This window comes from Rattus norvegicus, chromosome 5 (genome assembly GCF_036323735.1).
Source record: "Rattus norvegicus strain BN/NHsdMcwi chromosome 5, GRCr8, whole genome shotgun sequence".
Lineage (NCBI taxonomy): Eukaryota > Metazoa > Chordata > Mammalia > Rodentia > Muridae > Rattus > Rattus norvegicus.
Window position 1 is genome coordinate 62,630,201 of NC_086023.1, and position 26,805 is coordinate 62,657,005.

Genomic DNA, 26,805 nt, shown 5'->3' on the forward strand with positions numbered 1-26,805 from the left:
TCGGCCCCGCCCCGGGCCGCGGCTCTAGGGTCTCCAGGGCTGGGTACCGGGTCCCTCCAGCCGGGATCCCCAGCTCCCGCGCTCAGGTGCCACCTCTGGGAAGGTGACCCGCAGCCCTGGTACCACCCGATCCCTTTCCGGCCGGAAGCACCCCGCAGGTCGGACCGGAAGAGGCGCCTCAACTCTGAGATGTGACAAAGGAAGTCCCGCCTCTGCCGCGCGACAGACTCCGTGGATGCCACCGAGCTCTGAGCCGGTCTCGCAGGGGCGGGCAGGTGAGGACGACCTCCATGTGTAAGAGTCTGAGTTTGGATTCAGATACGAGGCGCGTGACGCTGTCCTGGACTAGGACGTGGAGCCTCGAGGGAAGCGGGGACAGAGGCAGGCCTGGGAGGAGGCGCAAGGGGCCCTAACCCTGGGCGCAGCGAGGTCTAGAGCTAAAGCGACGCCTTCCCGTAGGCAGTACAGAGTCAGTGTCCAGGTCCCCAAACCCTAGTGTTCCCACCCTCACTGAAACTTGAAAAAAAAAAAAAAACCCACTTCTTGACCCCTGGGACTCAGGTCTAGACATTACCCTAGTTTTTAAACACTCTTTCCTCCATTCCCCTGTACTGACTTCTGGCACTCTGTTTCCTTCTAGATTTGGTTCTGGAGCTGCCATGATTGAAGTGGTAGCTGAGCTGAGCCGAGGTCCTGTATTTCTGGCCGGGGAGGCTCTGGAATGTGTGGTGACTGTTACTAATCCCCTGCCCCCGACCGCCACTTCTGCATCCAGGTGGGGATGCTGGTACTGAAGGTGACCCCCTCCAGGAGGAAGCCTGGTATCACTACTTCTAAATCAGAGCTTTGGTTGTTCTGTAACTACACGACCATCACCACCTTGTTCATTGTCCTCTCATTGTAATGAAGGGCATTTTAACAAAAGATGTGGATGACAAGACCCCTTACCCTCCTTTGCTCCTCCCTTTGTCGCGCCTTTTTGAACTCAGTGTATTTTTCCGTGTGTAATGGTTTTATTTCGGGGTCCCGGATTCCCTGGTCACTAAGATAGTCGCCTAACCTCAGTGATCTTGTCAGACAATATTCTAGAGAAAGCATTGGTAAAGTCAGGAACTAGCTCCTTATTCCTTCGTTTCCCTTTTCCACAGTGAGGCTCTGGCCTGGGCCAGTGCCCAGATCCACTGCCAGTTCCATGCCAGCGAGAGTCGAGTAGCACTGCCACCCCCTGACTCTAGTCAGCCAGATGTCCAGCCTGACAGCCAGACTGTCTTCCTGCCGCACCGAGGTTAGAGAGTGTGTTTGTTTGTCATGGAAGGAGGCGATGTCATTGTCACCCAAGGGTAAACTTAAGTCGTTCTTGTATGACATGCTCACCAACTTATCAGTGGTGGAGGGGAAGATGACTTGATTTACCGCTATAAGACTTCCCATATTACAGCAGGAGTTGGCGGTTTCCCTTGTCTCCACTTGCTGTGTGACCCTGGTCAGTAATGCATAATGGAGTCATCTCATTGCAGTCTTTCTGACTTGTCATAGGTGAGAGGGGCCAGTGTATCCTGTCTACTCCACCAAAAATTCTGTTCTGTGACCTGAGGCTAGACCCTGGAGAGTCCAAATCATGTGAGTGATTGTCTCCTCACCCCAGATTGCCTTCTGAGTCTCCTGGAGGGAGGACCCTGGCTGCCTCTAGCTGCCCTGACTACTGTTTCCCAACCAGACTCCTACAGTGAAGTGCTGCCCACAGAGGGGCCACCTTCCTTTCGGGGTCAGTCAGTCAAGTATGTCTACAAATTGACCATTGGCTGCCAGCGTGTCAACTCACCCATCACTTTACTCCGAGTCCCTTTGAGAGTTCTCGTGCTGACTGGTAAGTTAGGTTCCTGGAGAGATGAGTGGGGGAGGGTTACTAAGCATGTTGTGGGGGGACCTCGGAGACTCCTGGTTTTAGGGACAGTGCTGGGGATGAGAGGTAAGTTAAGATGCAGCGCTCAGTCACAGCTCCCCTTCAGCCTTCTCAGGGAGGAGACTAAAACCAGTTGTCTGTTTACATCTCTGATTCCTCCCAACATTACCCCTGCTTGTTCATTCTAGGTCTTCAAGATGTCCACTTTCCCCAGGATGAGGCTGTGGCTCCATCCAGTCCATTCTTAGAGGAGGACGACAGTGGGAAGAAGGATTCATGGCTGGCTGAGCTAGCGGGCGAGCGCCTCATGGCCGCTACATCCTGCCGCAGCCTCCGTGAGAACCCTTTCAAATTACCCCACACCAACCTTCCCTCTGTGTATCCCTGTCTGAGAAGTCTTACCACATCTCTTCAGGGGTCCACTAACATTTTACCCCATCACAAAGAAAAGCCTTGTTTTTTGCCTCTGAGACTCAGTCCTACTTGTTCCCCAGTATGAACTATATCTCGTTCTCCCTAGATCTGTATAATATCAGCGATGGCCGAGGGAAAGTTGGGACATTTGGTATCTTCAAATCTGTGTACAGACTCGGCGAGGACGTGGTGGGGACCTTAAACTTAGGGGAAGGAACTGTAGCTTGTCTGCAGGTGAGAAAGGAGCAGCTTCTATTGTGTTCGGCCTGAGGGAGAGGGTGGAAAAGGGACCTGCATAAAGACGTGTGCATTGTAGAAGTGGAAACTGGGGCTCCTCAGGGCTACCTCTAACCTGCAGTCTGCATTTCCAAATGTCTGCTGGTTTACATCTCTCCCTGCCTGCTCCCAGTTTTCAGTAAGCTTGCAAACTGAAGAGCGGGTACAGCCTGAATACCAGCGACGCCGTGGGACCGGAGTTGCCCCTTCTGTGTCTCATGTGACTCATGCCCGGCACCAGGAGTCCTGCCTACATACAACCAGAACCAGCTTCTCTCTCCCCATCCCTCTATGCTCTACCCCTGGCTTCTGCACTGCCATTGGTGAGAACCTGACCACTACTGGAGAAAGAAGTAGGGGAAGTCAATGCTGGGCCTTGGTAGGGTGTAGTGGGCCTTGATCCCTAAAGCATCCACATCTAGTCCACCCTCTGCATTTTCTCACATCTTTCCACTCACCCCCACCCCCGTGTCTTAGATGTGCTGACCTCTAAATACAGTTCCTTACCCCTGTGTTGCACTGATCTCTGGTCCCTTAGCACATTTGCTTCAGGTTACCTAGTCGTGCCCATCCCCATCCTGGGTTACTAGGTAGTTAAACTAGTATCCTTAGTAGCATCTCTGGTTAGCACCAGGTTTCTTAAAGGATTTGATCAAAGCTCTCTGACCTGTGTCTTCTCTTCTGTATGGATACAATCTATTCTTCTAGGAAGTATTTTTGGTTTGTCTGTTTGTTTGTTTGTTTTCTTTTCTTTCTTTCGGAGCTGGGGACCGAACCCAGGGCCTTGTGCTTGCTAAGCAAGTGCTCTACCACTGAGCTAAATCCCCAACCCCTGTTTGTTTGTTTTAAAGGCAGGCTCTCTCACGGTGAATGTAGCCCTGGCTGGCCTGGAGTTCCTATGTAAACCAGGCTGGATTCAAACTCACAGAGACCCACCTTTTCCTGAGCTCTGGTCAGAGAATTTACAATGCACATAATCATTTTATCCCATGTGGATCCTGGCACATGCATTGCCACATGTGTTCAGGTCAGAGAACAGCCCACTGAAGGTGGTTCTTTCTACCATATCATATGGGTCCAGATTCAGATCATCTGCTTGGTGGCAAGTCCTTTAACCTGCAGAGCTGTCTTGATGGTTCTGCGTTTTCTGTTTTTTAGTTTAGTTTCCTGTCACTGGCTTTTACTGCCTTCCAGCTGATGGTCTTTTGTTCGTTTGGTTTTTGACATTAGGGATATATTTGATATGTAGTCTCACCCCCCTCCCCGCAGCTGGCATCAAACTGACCTTGAACTTGTGGTCCTGCCTTCAGCCAGTCCTAGGATAGGTGTGAGCCACCAAACCTGACCTTTTCTGGCTTTTAGAGCGGTGGTTCTTAACCTTCCTAACGCTGTGACCCTTTAATACCTCCTATTGTGCTGACCCCAACCATAAAATTATTTTGTAGCTGCTTCATAACTGTAATTTTGCTACTGTTATGAATCATAATGTAAATATCTCTGTTTTCTGATGTTGGTTGACTGCCAGGGGTTACGACCCACAGGTGAGAACCCCAGTTTTAGAGCATCTACCTGTCTTTTTCTTTCACAGTGTCCTTGAAGTGGCGATTACATTTTGAATTTGTAACATCCCGAGAACCAGGATTGGTGCTTCTGCCTCCATTGGAGCAGCCCGAGCCTGCAACCTGGACAGGACCTGAACAGGTGCCTGTAGACACCTTCAGCTGGGACCTCCCCATCAAAGTGCTTCCTACAAGCCCCACCCTGGTCTCATATGCTGCCCCAGGCCCTAGCACCAGCAGTATAACTATCTGAAACTGGCTCGCATGCCCACCATGGCAAGAAACTGAGAACTCGACACCTGGACTCCAGTGGGGCCACTTTCCCACCTGGGGCCCTGTAGCAAGGCAGTGGGGAACGGACTTACAGCTGTAGCATTAATTTATTTATTTGGAGGAAGTAGGCAGCTGCTAGTGGTTTCCCTGGAAGTGGCAGCAGCAGTGAGCTTTCAGCAGATGGGTGAGCCTTTAGCTGGAGTGGGGGGCAGGAGCCCCACGAGCAGGGGTGTTAGCCGAGCCCCATTCTAAGTCAGGTCCTCCCCCTTTGCAGGGCAGCCGAGGGTCAGCTTTTTGCACCAGGGAAAACTGACAGGTTCCGGCCTCCTGTTGCAGTTCACACCCAGCAGGGAAGTCAATGGGATGCTGAGACCTAGTGAACCAAAGACTGGAAGTCAGTACAGTAAAAAGCCACCTTTAGGGGCCTGCCCTTCCCACTCAGCCATCCTCCCACACCCTCTTTTAGTGTCCCAGCATCCCTAGCTAAGCTCTCTACTCCCACATAAGGACCCTCTAGTGTTCCCAAGCAGGACTTTTTCCCTGCGGATCTACCTCGACTCCCCTCTTGGTGCCTTCACATTTGCATCTCGTGATGCCCTTCTGTTTACTCTCGCCTCACAGAAATCTAAGGACTCCCTGGCCATCCCTTAGGCACACCAGAGGTGTTCCCTCTGGCCACTCTTGGCTACTCACGTGTCACAGCAGCCCACACCAACAGGATGCAGACAGGTACAATGGAAGCAGTCCTTGCGGAGCCAAGATTCACCCAGAGTGAAATATTTACCCTCGTACTGGCAGGGAGCTAGGGAAGGATGAGAACTGTGTTAGCAGATGAGAACTGGAGTGTTGGCAGAAGTCTCTTCTGGTCTGGGGTAGAGGATAATCCATGCATACTACCCCTCCATACAGCCTTCCTGTTTCACAGGTTGAAGGCCTGAATGTTCTAACCCAAGGTTGGGCATCTCTAAGCCTTCACCACTGCCCTTCCCTTTCCCTTTAGCATCAGCCCACCTTACCTTGAGCTTGGAAGTAGCACTTGCTGTTGACTCCTGGGTGCTGCAGGACCAGGGACACCACCAAGCAGATGACCCTCCAGCCTCCCAGGATCCCCTTGGCCTGTCCAGCCCAGAGTATCCTTAGAGCCATTCCTGCAGCTCAGCTCTCAGACCCGCCTTGGCTTCTGTTCAGATTCCTCTGGTTTTATCCCCTCGCTCTTCTTGCCTTGCTCCTGGCCTCCTGAGTTTCTCTCTCCTTGGACTCCTGACTCACACCATGGCAGTGCCCTCTGCTCTTACAGGCTGGGAATGTTTATAAAGTGGGGACCCTGGTCCCCTGCTGAGTAGAGCCGGACAGGCTGTAACTCTGTTTCCTGAGGTGAGGGCATGAAAACAAGAGGTCCGGCTTTTAACAAGCTGTGAGAGCTGATTCATGCCCCCACACAGCTAGGAGGAGGGAGGCAGCCATGCAAGGGGCACTGGACTGGGCACTAATACAGCCAGGAGGGGAGGGGTGAAGGCCCCAGGTGGTCCCCAGATCTCCTTGACCTGCAGAGAGGAAGCATTCCATCAACCCTCCTTCCACCAGCAACAGGGGTGTGTGTGCTGGGATCCCTGCCTGAACCGGAGGGAGGCATTTCCTGGGGATGGCGAATCCTGTGCCCCAGCCAAACCAAGGAGCTGCAGAAGGGTGCAACTGCCAGTCTCCAGGAGAGCAGGCAGGCATCTGGAATGGAGAGTTTCCTTCACATCCCAGGGCAGGGTTTCCCTGGTGCACTGTGAGGAAAGGGGTTCATCCATAGGCACCCCAAATTTTGCATTTTTACCCCAAGTGGACAACAGATGCAAGATCGTCCCATTCCTGACAGTGCTTCTGCACCCCCCCAAGAGAAGTATCTCCAAATACCTTAATGGATGTCACCCCACTTCACAGAGATGCCCCCTCTTTCCTCATGATGGGAGCTTTCTAACGTCCGAGTTTCCACAGGCTCTGCAGGAGTGCTGGGCTTCAGTGCCTGCCCACTGGCTGTCTGGCCATGCACAGGGCACTTCACCTGCCACCCCGCTTCCTCACCGTATTGAGAGTAGACGTGCCAGCTCTTGGGCTTGTGAGATAGATAGCATGTGGGATGTTCTTAACACCATTGCTGGCCCATGGCCCTCAGAAAATAGCCGCTGACGGAGGCTAAAGCTCAGGCAAAAACGATGTTCTTTCCTCTGGATGGCAGTAAGTAGCTCTGTACAGCTGAGGGCTTCTGGTGTGGGCTCCCGGGTCCAGCTTCTGCCTTCACATGTATGCTTCAAGGTATCCCTACTGCCTCCTTCAAAGACCTGTGTGGTCCTGGGAGCATTTTAGATCCAGTCTTTGACATGTGGGTTGAAAGGTGGTGTTGACAAATCTGTGTTTCCATACCTTGGGAAGAGGGATCATGCCGTACCCTCCCTTCAGCTAACTTTAGGACTCTTTTTCTTATTTGGATTCTGACTTCCTTCTCATCCCCTCATGTGCACTCCAAGTCTCCTTTGTGACTACTTTGTGACCCTGGACTTTTGTTCTACCTTCCGGAGTCCCCAGTGTTGTTCGGTTCTTCCTTTCCTACTCCTAGGACGTTTACTGCGGTTTTCCATCCATGCCTGCGGTCCCGTTCACCCCTCGTTCACCCCTCGCTTTACTCATCTAGCACAGCAGATACATCTTACTAATGGCAGACCTTTTCAGGAGCCCCCTGCTTGTCACCTCTTCATTCAGCTGCTACTGTCACGTCAGCCCACCTCTGGGATGCCTTTTGCATTGGCTAGGGATGTAGTTGGGTGACAGTGTTTACCATCTAGTGTCCCAGGTTCCACCCCTAACACCCTCCCCCCCATTAAGTGGAAGAAAACAAGTGTTTTTTCAGATTGATATCAAGATAAGAACAAAGGAAAACTTAGGACACCTAGGTAGGCTCCTGGGAGCCTGGAGGGGAGAACACAGCTTCGACTCCTTGCTGTCTTGGCTGGAGAAGGGATTAGCAGTCTGCTTAGTAGTGAGCTCTGCCACTGCCTTGGGGGAACCCACCTGAAGGCCGAGCATAGACCATTTTCTGCAGTAGCTCGACACAATGCACGTGAGGCTAGAGATCCCGGAGGCAGAAGAGGCACTGGAAGTGAGACCTGGTAGGCATTAGTGTCTGAGAGGTGCGGGTGAAGGCGTGTAGCTGTGGGGACTTCTGGAAGGAGGCAGAGGCCGAGCAGAATTCCTCTCTGAGGTCATAGGGCAGTGGGGAACTGGCTGATGACCTGGCAGTGGTGTGTGCAGAGGCATCAGTGGTTAGAGCCCAGCCCACTGAGTCCCAGGGGAGTAGCCTTTGGGGCAAGGGGCAGGACAGGGTCAGGGTGAGGGTTGGCACAGGCCACCTATGCAGGGACAAGGAAAACATCCGCCAGCGCTGGGCCAGACTGTTCCAGCAGTGCAGGCAGGTGCGCACGCAGGGCAAGGAAGTGAGCACATTCCGGGGCTGAGTCAGCCCAACCCGGCTTGCTTTGCCCAAATGGGACAGAGCACTGTGTTTGGAGATGGTGGCTCAGGGAGGTTTGGGGACAAGAGCCCAAAGAAATCATGAGAGGGACTGCTTTCTGCCCAGCTGGCAACAAACTGCAGAGCCCCTAAATTCATAGCTCGAGACTGAGTAGGCAGTGAGGCAGGCAGGTTAGAGCTGAGAGGCTTGAGAGGAAGGGCAGAGGAAAGGCCCTCCAGAGTCTTGCTGGAGTGGAGGATCCAGGGAAGCCGAGGCAGGTGGTGAGGCCTCTGAGAATAAGGAGTTCACCATCCATGCAAGTCAGAGGGTATGACAGCCCAGCTAGGTCTGCCAGGGGCCGGTGTGAAGGAAGGGCTCCAGGGAGTGTCAGGGGTTAGATTATTTGGATCTTTGCAGTACTTCCTGGGTCTAAAGAGGCTTTCTGTGCTGGAATAGTTGTTCGGGTTTCTCAGGTAAACTGGAGCCATGTTGGTCTATGACCACAAAGATAGTGGATGGTGTAGTAACAAAGTCCTGTGTCTCCCATTACCCAACCTGCCACCCACTACCCCTCGCCCAAGCCCCCAAAGGAAGGCTATCACTGATAGGGCTGTGTCCATATACCTATCCCAACAGAGAAGCAGGAGTGTTGCCCCAAGTATGAGGACCAGGTGGGGCTATAGAGTGAGACCCTATTTTAAAAACAATTTGCTCTTACTAAACCTTAAAATTTTGAATAAAGATTGAAAAATCAGTGTTAAGTGTTTGATTTACAACCCAAAGTTAGGTCACTATGGTTAGTTTTATGGGGGTTGGAAAGAAGACTTTGGGTCTAAGAGCACTCGTGTTTGCAGAAGGCTTGGGTTTGATTCCCAGCAGTGCCCCTGGAACTACAAACTCGTGCTTGTCCCTAACCATCCATCCGGTACCAGGACGTCTTGATACCTTTCCTGACTTCAGGCACCAAGCACACACATGGTACACAGATAGATACACAGATGTAAGCACTTAGACACCTGGGTAAACCTTAAGACATTTTAGAGATTGGTTATATGGCCAAAATAGTGGCTCATTCGTGTACACTCAGCATGTGGGGTGGGAGGCTGAGGTGGGAAGCTCATCTGAAACGGAGCAGACTGTCAGAGAGTGAGAGCTGGCTCTGTGGTGTGGAGTGTTTCCCTTTGCTGATTTGAGCTCCTGGGCTTTGGTCTGCACTGGTGTCGGTCTCGGTTCTTATCAGCAGGACATTTCTGCTTCCCCTTCCTTTATTTGTCTTTATTTTTAACCTTAACTTTTGCTCCACAAGCCTTTAGCCTGTCCTGTGTATCCTGACCTAAGTAAAAGGTTTCTTGGGATGGGAGGCATTGGGTTCCCGTCTGCAAAGGAAAGCAGGTCCTGCTGTGTCTGCTAGCTTCCCGACTGTCTAATGTGGGCTGGTGTGGAACCATGTACTCCTGTTTGTTCTGTGGTTGGTAAGAGAGGAAGGTGAGCTGAGTAACTCAAACGGTACATCCACAGCATGGCCACTCACTCTGATTTCTAAGTCGGGATTTGTTCTGTCTCGGGAACGGACACAAATTCTACCTCGAGCCTTATGACTTGTGCTTTCTTACACCAAAGGCAATTGCAAGGCTTAAGATCTTTGTGATTTAGTTTAAAGAGCTTTAAATTCTGCAGTTGTCTTTGGTTCCAAACAAGAAAATCTGGGTCAGCTAATGAAAAAAAGAAAATGCCTGCTTTGGGCCCTGTGGCTTTGTTCGTGATGGTCCAGCCCCAACCCTGCCTCCTTCCCAGTGGCCTGCGCTTTTATTTCTCCTTTGCTCTGCTGGACTTCTTGAGAGGAAAACTCCACACCAACTTCCTCTGCTATAAATTTTCTCCTTCCTCATCTCTTCACTTCTTTCTGCCAACATACACCACTACTTATTACCCCCTCCTTCCTCAAAGCCCTGGGCCCTCTTTGGCTCCTGTCCATCTTTAACACCCTCATTGAAATGCTGTTTTTCCTTGATGTGTCCTTTGGTCTCCAAAAGGCTACGCTTTGGTTATTTATTCTGCATGGTCCATTTCTGCCTTCCTTCCTCTCCGATCGCCCTTTTTTCCTTTTCATGCTAGACCATTTCTAAACTACTTTTTACCACAGCTGTTACCTTCTCCTTGCGATTAAAATTCCTCCTCCAGATACCGTAAAAGGTGTTGGTGTTTCTTTCATTTTTTTATTATTATTTTTAAAAGTTCTCAGCGGGTGGAGACACAGTTCAGTTGCTAACAACGTGCTTGCCTAACACGCACGAGGCCCGGTTCAGGCTCCTCCAGTCATCTGGGCCTGATGGTGCTTGTCTGTAGTTCAGCACTCCGGAGGCGGAGGCCGGTGGTCAGGCGTTTCAAGTTCATCCTCATCTCCGTAGGGCTGCTTAGGTTAGTAAAGCCTTGTCTCAAGAGAAAAAAGACATTTTAAGAGCCCCATTTCCTCTACAAACTGTCCTGTCAACACCGCGTGTCCATCCAGAATTATAGCAAAGCTCATGAGTGACAGTTAAAAGATGGGCCTTGGTGGTCGGCACTGTGTAGAGAATCCATAATCATGGTGTTAGATCCTAAATGCCTTCCTATATGTGCATGAATGCTGCTATATGCACATACACAACAGCCTCAAAGCAAATACATAAAAATTTATTTAATATATCACATTAGAGTCAAACAAAATGTGTCTGGGCATGGGAGATGACACTGGGTAAATCTATAGTTACAAGTTTGGCAGCGAGCCTCTTGGTACTGTGAGAGGACGAATGGTGAGAGGAGTGTGAACGTCCCTGAGGAGGCTGAGTTTCAGGGTGAGGACGGCTGCTAAGGCTGTGGTGGAGGAAGCACCCTGGAGGTGGGTGCAGACTTGTGAGGATGGATGCCGCTATCTGCAAACAGCCCGCTGTTCTGACAGACTGCAAAAGCTGGGCATGGAGTAGGCTAAGACAGGAGGATTGCTCTGAGTCTGAAGCCAGCCCGAGCTGTTTTCATGAGATCCTGTCTCATGAAAATTTCCCTCCTGTCTCTGAGCCATTGGAGCCCTTCTTATCAGAATTTACATTATTTTTAGCTTGTAAGTTATTACATTTGTGTTAGTCCCTACCTCGGTAATTAATCACCATTTATGATGATTATTATAATTATAACTAATAACTAACCAGCATTAACCCTTACTAGCTTCTCTGCTTATCTCTGCTCTCTCTTTCTACCCTGCTGCATGATCTGAGTGTAATAATAAAGTCTTAAAATTCCACTTGTGGCTCTTTATCATCATCATCACCACCACCACCACCATCACCATCATCATCATCATGATCATCACCACCACCACCACCATCATGATCACCATTATCATCACTACCACCATGATCACCATCGCCACCACCATTACCACTACCATCACCATCATCATCATGATCACCATCATCATCACCACCACCATCATCACCATCATTATCATCATGATCACCACCACCATCACCATCATCATCACCACCACCACCACCATCATCATCATTACTTTTATCTCTTTTACTGTCCAGTTATTGTCCCCCTCCCAGTCCGCCCTCTTCTCATCCCTTTTCCCCCATCTCCAAGAGGATGCTCCCCGAGGCTGCCCCACTCCATGGGGCCTTGAGTCTCTCAAGGGTTAGGTGCATCTTCTCTCACTGAGGCCAGACCAGGCAGTTCTCCACTGTATATGTATCAGGACCTCAGACCAGCTCCTGTAACCTGTCTGGTTGGTGGCTCAGTGTCTAAGAGATCTCAGGGATCAGTGTTAGTTGAGGCTGCTGGTCTTCCTATGGGGTTGCCCTCCTCCTCAGCTTCTTCCAGCTTTTCCCTAATTCAGCCTCAGGGGACCCCAACTTCAATCCTATGGTTGGGTGTAAGTATCTGCGTCTGTCTCAGTCAGCTGCTTGTTGGGCCTCTTGAGGACAGCCATGCTAGGCTCGCTTCTGTAAGTACACCATAGTATCAGTAATAGTGTCAGGCCTTGGAGCCTCCCCTTGAGCTGGATCCCAATTTGGGCCTGTCATTGGACTGCCTTTCCCTCAGCCTCTTCTCCATTTTTGTCCCTGCAGTTCTTTTAGACAGAAACAATTTTGGGCCAGAGTTTTTGATTGTGGGATGGGAACCCCATCCCTCCACTTGATGCCCTGTTTATCTACTGGAGGTGGGCTCTACAAGTTCCCTCTCCCCACTGTAGGGCAATTATCTAAGGCTCTTCCCTGTGAGTCCTGAGAGTCTCTTATTCCCAGGTCTCTGGGACATTCTAGAGGTTCCCCAGCTCCTACCTCCCAAGGTGGTCTGTTTCCATTCTTTCTGCTGGTCCTCAGGGCTTCAGCCCTATTCTCATTCTCTTTGTCTCTCTGTCTCACTGTCTCTGTCTCTCTGTCTCTATCTCCCCAACACACACACAAACTATCTGGTCATGTTCTCCCTTTCCCTTCCCTGTCTCCTCTCCCCCCAGATCCCTCCCTCCCTCTACCCTCAGTGATTGCTTTCTTCTCCCTCCCAAGTAGGATTGAAACGTCCTCATTTGGGCCCTTTGACTTACAAATCTTTCTTGAGTTCTGTGGATTGTATCCTGTGTATTCTGTACTTTTTTGGCTAATATCCACTTGTCAGTGAGTATATACCATGCATATCATTTTAGGTCTGAGTTACCTCACTCAGGATATTTTCTAGTTCCATCCATTCGCCTGCAAAACTTATGATGTCCTAGTTCTCAATTGCTGAGTAGTACTCCATTGTGTAAATGAACCATATTCTCTGTATCCATTCTTCTGTTGTGGGACATCTGGGCTGTTTCCAGCTTCTGGCTACCACAGATAAGGCCGCTATGAACATAGTAGAACATGTGCCCCTGTGGTATGGTGGGGCATCTTTTGGGTATATGCCCAAGAGTGGTATAGCTAGGTCTTCAGATAGATGTATTTCCAGTCTAACTTTTCTTTCTTTCTTTCTTTCTTTCTTTCTTTCTTTCTTTCTTTCTTTCTTTCTTTCTTTCTTGTGGTTTTTTCTCTCTCCCCCTCTCTCCCTGGTTATTTTATTTATTTACACTTCAAATGTTATCCCCCTTCCCAGTCTCCCCTCCCCCTTATTCCCCCCCCTGCCTCTATGAGGATGTTCCCTCACCTGCCCACCCAAACCTGCCTCAGCACCCTAGCATTCCCTTATGCTGGGTAATCCAGCCTCCACAGGACCAAGGGGCTCCCCTACCAATGATGCCAGATAAGGCCATCCTCTACTGGAGTCAAGGGTCTTTCTGTGTGTACTCTTTGGTTGGTAGTTTACTCCCTGGGAGCTTTGGGGGAGTCAAGTTGGTTGATAATGTTGTTCTTCCTATGGGGTTGCAAACCCCTTCAGCTCCTTCAGTCCTTGCCCTAACTCCTCCATTGGGGTCCCCACACTCAGTCTGATGTTTGGCTGCGTGCGTCCACATCTGTATTGGTCAGGTTCTGGCAGAGCCTCTCAGGGGACAGCTATACCAGGCTCCTGTCAGCAAGCACTTCTTGTCATCAGCAATAGTGACTGTGTTTGGTGTCTGAAGATGAGATGGATTCCCAGGTGGGGCAGTCTCTGGACGGCCTTTCCTTCAGTCTCTACTCATTATTCTCCTGACAGGAGGAATTCTGGATTATTATTTTTTAGGTGGGTGGTGGTGCCATCCCTCAACTGGGAGCCGTGCCTATCCACTGGATAAGGTCTCCAGGTTCTCTCTCCCCTTTGTTGGGTATTTTAGCTAATGTCCTCCCTGTTGGGTCCTGGGAACTTCTTGGGTCCCTGGCATCTGGGACTTTCTAGTGGCTACTCCTAGTTCCTCCCCGACTGCTACCCACCTCCTTTCAAATTCCTGACTCTCTGTATTTCTCCCCTATCTCCTCCCATATCTGAACCAGCCTCCTTTTTCCCTCTCCCTCCTCTCTCCCTCCCAGATCCCTCTCTCCCTCTACTTCCTGGCATTATTTTCTTTCCCCTTCAGAGTAGGACTAGAGCATCCACATTTTGGTGTGGTCTACCTTCTTCTTGGTTTCATATGGTTTGTGAGTTGTATTGTGGGTATTCAGAGCTTTTTTTGGGGGGGGGCTAACATCCACTTATCAATGAGTGCATACCATGTGTGTTCTTCTGTGACTTGGTTACCTCACTCAGGATATTTTCTAGATCCATCCATTTGCCTGCAAAGTCATTGTTAATATCTGAGTAGCACTCCATTGTGTAGATGTACCACATTTTCTGTATCCATTCCTCTGTTGAAGGACATCTGGGTTCTTTCCAGCTTCTGGCTATTATAAATAAGGCTGCTATGAACATAGTGGAGCACGTGTCTTTGTTATATGTTGGAGCATCTTTTGGGTATATGCCCAAGACAGGTATAGCTGGATACTTAGGTAGAACTATTTCCAATTTTCTGAGGAACTACCTGAGTTTTTGATCTTATCCATTCTGATTGGTGTAAGGTGAAATCTCAGGGTTGTTTTGATTTGCATTTCCCTGATGTCTAAGGACTTTGAACATTTCTTTGAGTGCTTCTCAGACATTCGAGAGCCCTCTGTTGTGAATTCTGTTTAGCTCTATACCCCATTTTTAAAATTGGGTTGTTTGGTTTTTTTGGAGATTAGCTTCTTGAGTTCTTTATATATTTTGGATATTAGCCCTCTATCAGAGGCAGGGTTAGTGAAGATTTTTTTTCCCCCAATCTGTAGTTTGCAGATCACACTTGTAAATTGATTATATTTTTATTCTTTGAGAATTTCACACATGCATACAATGTATTTCCCTCCACTCCTCCCCTAACTCCTCCCATATCTACCCCACTCCCATTTCTTTTTTTTTTTCTTTTTCTTTTTTCTTTTTTCTGTTTTTCGGAGCTGGCCCACTCCCATTTCTTAAAAAAGATATAAAACTAGATTCCTAAGAAGGCTTCCAGTCTTTTGTTTGATTTATAATTCTCTTCATTGCTGGTAACAGTTCACTGGGCTGTCTTCTACACGGGACGGGCTGCTTCCTGATGCACGGAGGAGCCGGTCTGTCTGGTTTTGCTCATCTCTGCATTTTTCTCTTAGTTCTTTTGGAAACAATTCAGGAGAATTCTTTTTACAACATGACTGCTTCTGTGGTTGTTTTTGTTTTTGTGGTAATTTTTTGTTGTGTTTTGAGACAGTCCCACAGTGTAGGCTGTGATCTCTCTATATAGACAGGCCAGACTGGCCTTGAACTCACAGGCCTCCAACTCGTCCCTGCCTCCCCAGTGCTGGGGTCATAGTTACAGGTGCACACTATGCCAGGCCTCTATCTCACTTTTGAGACAGTGTCTCTCAGCTGAAGTGCTTCTGCGAGACCGGCTGGATCCATTCACCTGTTCCCATCCCCCCAGGGCTGGGGTTACAGATGCACACCATCAATCTGGCTTTTACAAGGGTCCTGGGGAGCTGAACGTGGTTCCCCACACTTGTTTAGCAAGCACTTTACCCACTAAGCTGTCTTCCCAATTCAGAGACTACTTCTCGAAGCTAAATTTTTAAGTTTTTATTTCATATGTTTAGGTGGTTTTTTTTCTTGCCTGACTGTATAACTGTGCACCACACTCAGGTCTGGTGTCCACTGAGACCAGAAGAGGGCATGGGACACCTTGGGACTGGGTTAGAGACTGCCATGACTGTCAGGTGGGTGCTGGGAATCAAATTTGAGTTCTCTGGCAGAGCAGCCAGAACCCTTAGCCATTAAGTCATCTCTCCAACTTCCCGGAAACGACTGTTTGTGAATTTCATCAAAGGGATGGGGAAGCAGATAGGAGGGACAGACAGTGGGGGACGGGAGTCGGACAATGACAGTGACACAAAAAGAATCAAGGGAGGGGGGGTTGGGGATTTAGTTCAGCGGTAGAGCGCTTGCCTAGCAAGCGCAAGGCCCTGGGTTCGGTCCTCAGCTCCGGAAAAAAAAGAAAGAAAAAAAAAAATCAAGGGAGGACGAGACACTAGGTGACACATAGGGGCACTACTGCTGTGTCCTCAGTGGGTGGAGCACACTTATACTCAGAAGACCAGCAATGAGATGATGGGCCTCTAACAGACTTGAAGAATGCAAGCGTAGGGGCCAAAGAGACGACAGCTCAGCAGTCAGGAGCACCGGGTGCTCTTGCAAGGACCCAGACTTGGTTCCCAGCCCCACGTGGTAGCTCACAGCCATCTGTAACTCCAGTTCCAGGGGATCAGATCCCCTCTTGGACTCCATGTGCACTGCACAGAGACGAGGCGTATGCATACACACAGGTAAACATTCAAGCGTACGAGATAAAAAGAAATATTAAAAAAAAAAAGATGCACAATCCCAAAACAGACTAAAAACTGTCTACAGAAGTAGCTTCAGGGTGTGTCTAAGCTTTAGGATCTGGAATGAAAAGAAATTGCTAGAGATTTTTTTTTTCAAGAGAATGCTTTAATAATCTCCAGGCCAGCGACGGACACTGTCTGTAATCCCGGAGCTTGGAAGACTGAGGCAGGAGAGTTGCCTCAGTTTAACCCAGCCTGGGCTATATAATAAGTACCTGTCACGGTTATATAGTCAAACACTGTCTAAAATAAGACAAAACAAACAGTGTCTTTGACATACTTGGTATGAATCAAATGCTAGAGGTGAAATCCACAGGTCTGAATTTTATACGACACCCCCTTTGACCCTCAACCAAGTACTTTTGTCCTAGGCTTGACCCTCCTGTGGCATAACTGTTACATTGCCTACATTTTTTTTTCCCTGCACATCTTCCTGGTACTCCAGCTTTGCTTCCGCTCTTGGCCTCCGGTGCCAATGCAAATAGGGAGGCCTATTGGGTTACCAAGACAACCAAAGCACAGGAAACCATAAAGGTTCCCACCCCCACAGGCATCAAGCCCAATGACCGAGCTGCTTGCTTTTTTTTTTTTTTTTTAAGAGACTAAGCCATGCCTCCTACACCTTATCTCCGTAAGTCCAGAGGCTAGAAGGTACCGCAGCCCTCACCACACCCTGCCTTCCTCAGGTGGTGGGACTTAACTGGTTTGGTGAAGGACGGTGATGGATTTCATTGGACCTTGGGTCTTGAACATTTTTTCAGCGCCCCCCGCCCCAGATGTCTTCATAATTTGCTTTGGACACAAGAGTTAACTTCCTACTTCTGATACACAGAGAAGCTAAGGCTCAGCCAGCAAAGAATAGTTGGCAGATAATAAAATGTGACTTCCGTTTACGTATCATTATCAGAGCCAGTCATTTAAGCTCAGGTTCTTTCAAAGCCTCGAGTAAATGAAAATCTGCTTGCGCTTAAATACTTGAAAATGCTGAAGTCAAGCCGGGTTTGGTAGCTCATGCGTGGAATTCCAGCTCTCACTCAGGAGGCTGAGGCAGAAGAATCATGATGTCTTCAAAACCAGTGAATCCCAGTACAGCTGGACTAGAGCAAAACCCTAGTGTGTGTAGGGGAGGGGAGAGTTGTAAGATCTGAAATGAAGAAACGAGGGTGATCCTCATGGACTGTTCATGGCAGGAGGGGGCAAGGGAGAAGAGAAGTAGTGAGGCAGACTTGACAGCTCTCTTCTGGAGAAGATGTGTGGGGTGGATTGGATTCCCTTGTTTTAGCTCCAGACAGTAGAACAAGAGAGCCGTGTGTGTGTGTGTGTGTGTGTGTGTGTGTGTGTGTGTGTGTACATATATATGTATGTATATATGTATGTATATGTATATGTATGTGTATGTGTATGTGTTTGTGTATGTGTATGTGTTTGTGTATGCATATGTATATGTATATGTATATGAATGACAGTGATGGGGAGGAATTTTGGCTTGCTAAGGAAGACTTTCTGAATAAGGATGCTAGGTTAACGGGGTTGGGGATTTAGCTCAGTGGTAGAGCGCTTGCCTAGGAAGCCCAAGGCCCTGGGTTCGGTCCCCAGCTCCGGAAAAAAAAAATTAAAAAAAAAAGGATGCTAGGTTAAAATGAGTAAAAATTGGGGTTGGGGATTTAGCTCAGTGGTAGAGCGCTTGCCTAGCAAGCGCAAGGCCCTGGGTTCAGTCTCCAGCTCAGAAAAAAAGAAAAAAAATGAGTAAAAATTACTAGGAAGTGATTATGTGGACCACATATGCTGGTTAGATCATGGCTTATATAGAAGTTACCATTTGCACAGGTTCAGACATTTGGAGGGCATTAAATTGTTACAAGGGGAGTCATGTAAATTTAACAAAACTCAGTCTTTTCTATTACATGACTTTTTATCAACTATTCAAATTTATTTATTTATTTATTTATTTATTTATTTATTTATTTATTTATTTATTTAGACAGGGTCTCACTATGTAGCCCTGGCTGCCCTGGAATTCACTCTGTAGACCAGGCTGGCCTCCAACTCAGAGATCCCCCTGCCTCTGCCTCTGCTGAGATTATGTAGAGACTAAAGCCATGCGCTCTCACGTCCAGCTTCAATTCGAGATTTTCAAGCATTCCAGTGCAAGTAGCATTCAAATAAATTTTTTTTCTAGGTATCCCTGTCAAATTTACTCCTTGGGCCATTGAATGATAGAGCTGGAAAGATCTTTAGAGATTTCTTAAGCTTTGCCCCTGGCCGCCTGGAGGTTCAAGTGTGCCTTAGACATGCCAGAGAGGAGAGGCGTGGGAGAAAGCTCTGGGGCGTTTACCCTCGTTCCAACTGGAACAATCTTGCTTTTATTTTATTTTTTATTGTGTACTTCTGTGCATGCTGTATGGGTGTGGAAACCACAGTGGAGGTCAGAGGACAACTTTATATAGTCAGTTCTTTCCCGCCCTTTGTGGGTCTGGGGATCAAATTTAGGGAGCCAAACTTGCATCTCACCGTGCCTATTAGTTTTACAAATTAGATTTTTTTCAAGACTTTTTTTTTTTCCAAAAAGGGGGGGGGGGGCTGTTAAAATACAAGTCAAAGCCTCTGATATTGTAATATAATTTTATTGACAAACTGAGATAGGAACAGGGACACTCTGTCTCAAAAGCCACACAACCAATAAATTTTAGAAGTGGCCTTCGAGTCTCACCATATTTTTTTTTCTTGGTGGTGCTGAGGATTGTGGGATTGTGTAGGTGATAGCTAGTCACGTGTTCTGCCACTAAACTATGTCCCCATGTCTTCAACTCTTCTAATTAGAGATTGCCTCCTTCATTTTACTAGTTTACCTTATGACTCATGAGTTTGCTGGCCACCACTGTAATCTAGAATAGCACTCCTTCTGATCTATCGTATGTTTAGCCCGTCTCCTTGCTATCCAACCTCGGTCTTGTTCTGTACTACATATGCCACTGCTATCTTTGTTTGCATGCTTTGAAGCAGCTCCTTACTCTGCTACTGTTGCAGCTCTTGAAACATTGCCTCACCTGGGAGTACTTTGCTTCCCATACCCACTGTACATTGTGTCCCTGTCATGCACCCATGCAATTCACAGTAATAGAAATAACAATACAATGTAACAAAACTGTCTACTGTCTATAGTGAGGCAGAATAGAAAGGGAAGGAAGAGCAGTCAATGCTCTTAACCACTGAGCCATCTCTCCAGCCCTCTTTAAAAAGTTTTAAAGTCACATGAATTTGTTTAGAGTGTGTGAGTGTGTGTGTGTGTGTGTGTGTGTGTGTGTGTGTGTGTGTCTTATGTGTGCAGGCATTCGTGTGCATTCTCAAGTCACAGCACATGTGGAGGTCAGAAGACAACTTGGAGGAGTCAGTTCTTTCCTTTTATCATGTGGGTTCCAGGATCAAACTCATGGTGTCAGGCTTAGAGACAAGTGTCTTTACACACTAAGCCATCTTACCAGCCAAAATTTAATTTTAAATTGGCAATGAATCAAGCTTAAGGTCTCTATCTGATCTGGGCCTCAGTCTTTTCCCCCAGACATTTTCTGGTCATCTCAAACAAAAGTGTTACCTTTGTTTACAGTGCAGATGGCCTACCTTCCTCTAACCCTGAGAACTAGAATTTGTCTTATCAATTGTAATACTGACAGGTACCCCCCACCCAGGAAGCACCCCTTGATGTCATTTATGTTTCTCAATGACCCATGGGAGATGTTAACTTCAAACCTCACCAATACCCTATATACGACTGTTGTAGGAAATAGTGCTTGACCCAGCACAGCCTGTACCTATTTGAACAGCTCTGTCTTACCTTTCTACGTTCTCTTCTTTCCTCTTAACCCTCTGATTAAATCAATATTGAAATATCTTTATTAAGGCCAGGCATGGTGTTGCATGCAGATATCTAAATTTGAGGCCATCCTGGTCTAGAGAGCAAGTTCCGGGACAGCCAGGACTACACAGAGAAACCTTCATCAATATCTATATGTAGCTATGGACATTTCAATATAGACATTGATATTTGATGCTTATATTCATGTAGATGTAGATATAGATTGGTTATAGATAGATATAGATATAGATACAGATATCTACCCCCAGCTCTACTATTAGCTGGTCCTGAGCTTTCTGTCTGCATTGAAGCCACACATCCCAGTTTGCCCTGAGTCCAGGCCCCTCAGCATCAAGTGTAACTCCTTAGGCTGTTGAAGGAGGCAGTGGGGTCCTGTGCTTCCTGACTGTCCCCCTAAACACTGACATATAGGAATTCATTTTACTTTAGGATCACGTAGTATTTCCTTTTTTTTTTTTTTTTTTTTTTTTTTTTCGGAGCTGGGGACCAAACCCAGGGCCTTGCGCTTGCTAGACAAGTGCTCTACCACTGAGCTAAATCCCAACCCCACGTAGTATTTCTTAGTATTGAAAATGATCTTTTATACAATATAGTCTGATGACTGTTTCCTCTACCTCGTCTCCTACTTAGCATTCTTTAGGATGCTGCTTGTTGGCTGAGTGTGAGCCCAAATTCGTCCTGGTATGAGTCATCAATGGGCTGTGTAGTAGTGATATTAACTAGGGCAGGCCTCACACATGCTAGACAAGTACTTTATCACTGACCTCTAACCCCAGAGCCATGTGTGCAATGTGCAGTTTTTGTTAACATGATAGGAAGATAGGACATGGGCCAGATCTGATGGTACATGACCGTGATCCCAGAATGCAAAGGGCAGAGGCAGCCTGATCTAAGTAAGGAGGCCAGCAAAGGCTTACCTAGCAAGACCTTGCCTTAACCCCCAACCGAGCAAATGAATATCATGGCTTGTAAAAGGCTGCATACCAACATGTATAAATAACCCTACTTATGTCAAACATACATCATTTCAAAACACAAGAATGAGGCATAAAATTATCTGGAAGAAAACACATTAAACCGAATACAGATATTAATTCTGAAGAGAGAAAATGTGTGTGCATGTGGTGGGGGCAGATACTAGATGGAGATTTGGAGAGTATTTTATTAGTGTTACTGTGTGTAAGGTGGCCCATGTTATTTACAGGGGACGGTTGTATGCCAGAGTGCCATGTGGAGTTGGTTTCAGGAATGGCACTTGGGTGGCCAGTCTCACAGGGTGAACCTGCTGGGCATCTCTCAGGGCCCTCAGGTCATTGTCTTTCCAGACTACAAGTTGAACCCAGTGCCTGGCAAGCACTCCACTTTTGAGCCATGTCTTCAGCCCTAAAGTATTCATGATACTATCCTAAAGCATGAAGGAGAGGACCCAAGGAACCAGGCATAGAACTGACGGGGAGGCTGGACAGCAGGACTACTTAGTGGCCTGCCAGGCTCCTGCCACTGTTGACTTTCACCTCGATCCTTCCATCATAGGGAAACCTGAAATGCCAGTGGGTAATTTGGTCAGATGCCACCCTTGTGGGAGGGCTGGCAAGTGGTGAAGATGTGCTGCTTTTACGGAGTTCCCAGCACCCACATCTGGCAGCTGTGACCAGCTGCTCACATTTGTCTGTAGCTCCAGCTCCAGTTCCAGGGGATCCAACACCCTCTTCAAGCATCTGTGGGCACCAGCACACACATACTCGCCACCCACCCATAAATAAAAATACTAGATGTTTTTAAAAGCAGCTAACTGAAGGGAGGAACCCCAGGGAGTCCCCATGTTCCTATGGCGGGAGATAGCTGAGGATTTTATTCTTCCAAGAAGGTTAGTACATAGAAGGTGGAGACTTCCGGGGAGGGCACAGAAAGGTGGCCTGTATGTTGTGACACAAAATGGCAGGTGTGTCCAGTGCACTGAATTCCATCAGCTCCCCTTTCTAATCTCAATGCCTTGGCCCTAGGCCTTTCTATTTTAAACCTTTGTCGAGCTGAAACCCCCCTGGTGTGGTGGTAAGACCCGCTGGTGGCTGAGAGCAGCTTGGGAAGGGACAACAGGAGGAGCAGGTAGGGGAGCGAGTGGGTTTAACCTTGGTTTTTGCTTTCCTGGGTCTTCTCGGTGTCAGGCAGTCAAAGTTGGCTAAGTTACAAAGAAATCCCACGTCTATCCAGCTGTTCTAACAACTGCATGTCCAATGGCAAACCTCTCCTACCTGTGTTGTGTTGACTGTGCAGAGACAAGTCTGTCTCCTGCCTTAACATCTAGCAGGTGATTCTCTAGGAAGGTTCAGGATCCAGGGAGATTACACAGTCAACAATGCTCTGCTTGCCATAATGGAGTCTTTATTTTGGAAGCATCAACCTTCTGATGATGCCTTCCTGCCACTCACTGAAGCTTGGAGACGGTCTTTACTTTAAAAATCCCGATGTGGGGGCTGGGGATTTAGCTCAGTGGTAGAGCGCTTGCCTAGGAAGCGCAAGGCCCTGGGTTTGGTCCCCAGCTCCGAAAAAAAAGAACCAAAAAAAAAAAAAATCCCGATGTGATGGCTTAAACCGGTGGTCCCAGCAGTCTGGAAGATGAACCATGGGATCTGAGTTCAGAGCAAGCCTGGACTATGTAGGAAGTCCCAGGAAAGCCTGAACTACAGAGTGAAACTCTGTCTAAATAAGTAAGTAAATGAATAAAGTTTAGGTTAACTCATAAGAGGTTGTACGACTCCCCTCACCTATTGTGCACTGAACAGAGAATCAAAGCAACAAGCCAACCATGTTCTAATTACCTGATAAACCTTTGCCAGTGGTTTCCTTGGCCAGTCACGACTGATAACGGCAATGACTTAAAAGTAACTTTTACTGCTTCAGAATAATTTTTTAAAATATTTATTTAATATACGTATACTGTAGTTGTCTTCAGACACACCAGAAGAAGGCATCAGATCTCATTACAGATGGTTGTGAGCCACCATGTGGTTGTTGGCATTTGAACTCAGGAAGAGCAGTCAGTGCTCTTAACCACTGAGTCATCTCTCCAGTCCCAGAATGATTTTTCTAAAAACTGTATCAATACACAATTTACACTTTGCCAGTTGTGGGAGGCTTGAGGCAAAATCTCGTTCTGTCATCCAGGCTGGCCTGGAACTCACTATGTCTTGGCTGGTCTCAAACTCAGCAATCCTTCTGTCTTAGCCTCCTGTGTGCTGGGATTGCAGGGATGAGCCACCATGACCAGTACTATAAAATATGATGTGACAAACTGACAGATATGCATGCCTATGTGCCTATGTAGCCATCTAGCTCCCATAGAGGCACAGAATAGTCCTCTTCCTCCTTTTCCTTTTTCTTTTTTTTTAAATTAAAATATATATTTGGTCTTTCAAGACTTTTACTGTGTAACCCTGGCAGTCCTGGAACTCACTCTGTAGACCAGGCTGGCCTTGAACTCAGAGATTCTCTTGCCTCTGCATACTGGGATTAAAGGCCTGTGCCACCACTGTCCAGCTCTCCTGCTCTTTAGAAGATTAATTTATCTTTAATTATGTGTGCACCTGTGTGTGGGTATGAGCACGTGGGTTCAGGTTTTTATGGAGGCCTGAAGAAGGTATCATATGCCCTGGAGTGACAAGCAGTTGGGAACTGTCCAACGTGAGTGTTTGAAACTGAACTTGTGCTCTGTAAGAACAGTCCCAGCCTTCCCTTTTGTGTGTGTGATTGGATCTTGATATGTTGCCCAAACTCAGGCATTCCTCCTGCCTCAACCTTTATCATGTCTAGGACTACAGGTGTGTGCCACTGTGCCAGCTCCATACTCACCTGCAGGGTCATCCTCTTCCATTGGAACCCAGACATCGGCTCACCCCCACTCTCCTGATTTACATTCCTACGGTTGTTCTTCCTGTTGTTGACCTTCATATCCAAGGAGTCACGCTGATCTAACCTGCTTTTGGCTTCTTTAACTCAGAACACTATGTTTTCATGTTTCCTCAAGGCTTTGTGAATATCAGTAGCTTCTCTTCATGTTGATGGGCAGTGTTAGATTGTGAGAATGTACTTCTCCATGATTTGTTTTTCCTCTCATCTCTCTGTGGTGGTTTGGATCATTTCCACTCTCTGGAAGCTGCTTTCGACATTTGCAGAAGAGTCTTTGTGTGTACACATTCTTGTAGAAAGTGTTGGAGGTGTTTTATTTGAAAAAGAATAGAGGATTCCAGCACTTGGGATAGCCTAGGATAGTAAGATGCAGAAGGGCCAGCCTTGGCTATATCACATGCTTGAAAGACAGTCTAGGCTATATGAGACCCTGTTGTGTGTGTGTGTGTGTGTGTGTGTGTGTGTGTGTGTGTGTGTGTGTGTGACAGAATTATTGGTGGTACACACACATGATCCCAGCACTCAGGAGACAGAGGCAAGAGGCTCTCCACAAACTCATGGTCAACCTGGTCTGTATATCAGTTTCCAGGCCAGCCAGGGCTACATGGAGAGTCTGCTTTTCAAAAACAGAACAAAACAAACAGAATAGCTTGCTGTTCTTTTGGGGTGGCTGTGCAACCCAGTGCTTGGTAGGGTCGTCACTCTGCGCCTCAACACAGTGTTAATCAGGTTTGTCTGTTTGTTAAACGTTGTTTTAGCAAGGGACTGGACACACTGCAGGCATTGCTTCCCACATGCCTATTAACTACCAGAACCTTATACTTGAGAAACTCAAGCCTGAGTATTTCCCCCGTTATAAACATGAATGTTTAGTCCTTATTATTGACTGTTAATGGTTTTTCATTAAAATTCACTTTATATCCTGATCACAGCCCCCCTCCTCCCAGACCTATGCTCACATACTCTTCCCCTCACTGCCCCCTCTCCTGCTCCTCAGAGAAGGGGAAGCCCCATCCCCGTGGGTACCAAAGCTCCCTGACACATCAAGTCACAGCAGGATATGCCACACCTTCTCCCACTGAGGCCAGACCAGGCAGTCCAGCTCGGGGAAAGGGATCCAGTGGCAGGCAACAGAGTCAGAGACAGACCCTGCTTCAATTGTCTGGGGACCCATGAAGGCCAAACTGCACATCTGCTGAAATGTGTAGGGGCCTAGGTTCAGTCCCTGCATGCTCTTTGGTTGGTGATTCAGTCTCTGCAAGCCCCATGGACCCAGGTTGACTCCATAGGTCTTCTTGTGGTGTCCTTGACCCCTCCAGCTCGCTCAATCCTATTCCACTCTTCCACAAGATTCCCTGAGCTCTGCCTGATGTTTGGCTGTGGGTCTCTGCATCTGTTTCCATCAGATACTGGATGAAGCCTCTCAGAAGACATGCTAGATTCCTGTCTGCAAGCATAGCAGAGTCTCATTAATAGTGTCAGGGGTTGGCTCTCTCCAACTGGGATGAGTCTCAAGTTGGGCCAGTCATTGGTCAGCCATTCCCTCAATCTCTGCTCAGTCTTGATCCCTGCACATCTTGTAGGCAGGACACATTTTGGATTGAAGGTTTTGTGAGTGGAGTGGTGTCCCCTCCCTCCACTGGAACTCCCTCCTGCCTACAGGATATGGCCACTTAAGTCTCCATATCCTCAGCTGATAAGAGTCTCAGGTAGGGTCACCCCATAGACTTCCAGGAGCCTCCCCTGTCCTAGGTCTCCCGATCATCCCAGAGATGCCCCCTCCACACATTTCCACTCCCTCTATTACCACCTGTGCCCCTCACTGACCCCCATCTCTCCCTTCTCCCTCTCACACCCAGTTCCCTCCCTCCACCCACTATTTTTATCCCCACTTCTGAGTGAGATTAAAGCATCCTTCCTTGGGTCCTTTCAGCTTCTTTGGGTCTGTGGATTGTACATGACTATCCTATGGCTAATATCCACTTCTCAGTGAGTACCATGCATGTCTTCCTGGGTCTGGGTCACCTCCCTTAGGATATTCTCTGGATCCATCCGTTTGAGTGCAAAATTCACGATATGCTTGCTTTTAATATCTGAATAGTTATTCTATTGTGTAAACGAACCACATTTGCTTCATCCATTCTTCAGGTGAGGGACGCCTGGGTTGTTTCCAGTTTCTGGCTATTATGAATAAAGCTGCTATTATCATAGGTGAGTAAGTGTCCTTGTGGTATGGTAGAACGTTTTTTGAGTATATGTCCAGGAATGGTATAGCTGGGTCTTGAGGTAGAAATATTCCCAATTTTTTGGGAAACGACCAAAGTGGTTTCCAAAGTGGTTGTGTAAGTTTGCACTCCTGCCAACAGTGGAAGGGAGTTTCTCTTGCTCCACATCCTCACCAGCACGTGCTGTCACTTGAGTTTTTGATCTTAGCCATTCTGTGTAAGACGGAGTCACAGAGTTGTTTTGATTTGCATTTCCCCGATGACTAAGGACAGTGGACATTTTTTAAGTGTTTCTCAGCCATTAGAGATTCCTCTGTTGAGAATTCTGTTTATCTCTGTACCCCATTTTTAATTGGGTTATTTGGTTTGTTGGTGTCTCGAGTTCTTTATATGTTTTGGATATTAGTCCTTTGTTGAATTAGGGTTGGCGAAGATTTTTACCCTTTATGTAAGCCAAAAAAAAAAGAAAGACATTAAGAAAGACATCAGAAGATGGAAAAATCTCCTGTGCTCATGGGTCAG

General features: G+C 47.7%; 2 protein-coding genes across 3 annotated transcripts; one reads left to right on the forward strand and one right to left on the reverse strand.

Annotated features, from left to right (window-relative positions):
* The first annotated feature begins 52 nt into the window (after positions 1–52).
* On the forward strand, positions 53–8,672 carry Rgp1 (RGP1 homolog, RAB6A GEF complex partner 1). Of its 2 annotated transcripts, none has more exons than NM_001399573.1 (9): positions 53–275; positions 641–775; positions 1,149–1,285; positions 1,537–1,620; positions 1,718–1,867; positions 2,092–2,238; positions 2,424–2,551; positions 2,727–2,916; positions 4,182–8,672. In NM_001399573.1, exons 2-9 carry the CDS (start codon positions 660–662, stop codon positions 4,403–4,405), a joined length of 1,176 nt encoding a protein of 391 aa, NP_001386502.1. In that variant the 5' UTR covers positions 53–275; positions 641–659; the 3' UTR covers positions 4,406–8,672. The 2 variants fall into 2 exon arrangements, with proteins under 2 accessions (NP_001386502.1, XP_038966938.1); XM_039111010.2 differs by having other exon boundaries at positions 212–294.
* Positions 4,521–5,571, reverse strand: Msmp (microseminoprotein, prostate associated). The gene is made up of 3 exons (NM_001271322.1): positions 5,442–5,571; positions 5,119–5,227; positions 4,521–4,798 (listed from the first exon to the last, which is right to left on the reverse strand). Exons 1-3 carry the CDS (start codon positions 5,569–5,571, stop codon positions 4,618–4,620), a joined length of 420 nt encoding a protein of 139 aa, NP_001258251.1. The 3' UTR covers positions 4,521–4,617.
* Positions 8,673–26,805: the final 18,133 nt, after the last annotated feature.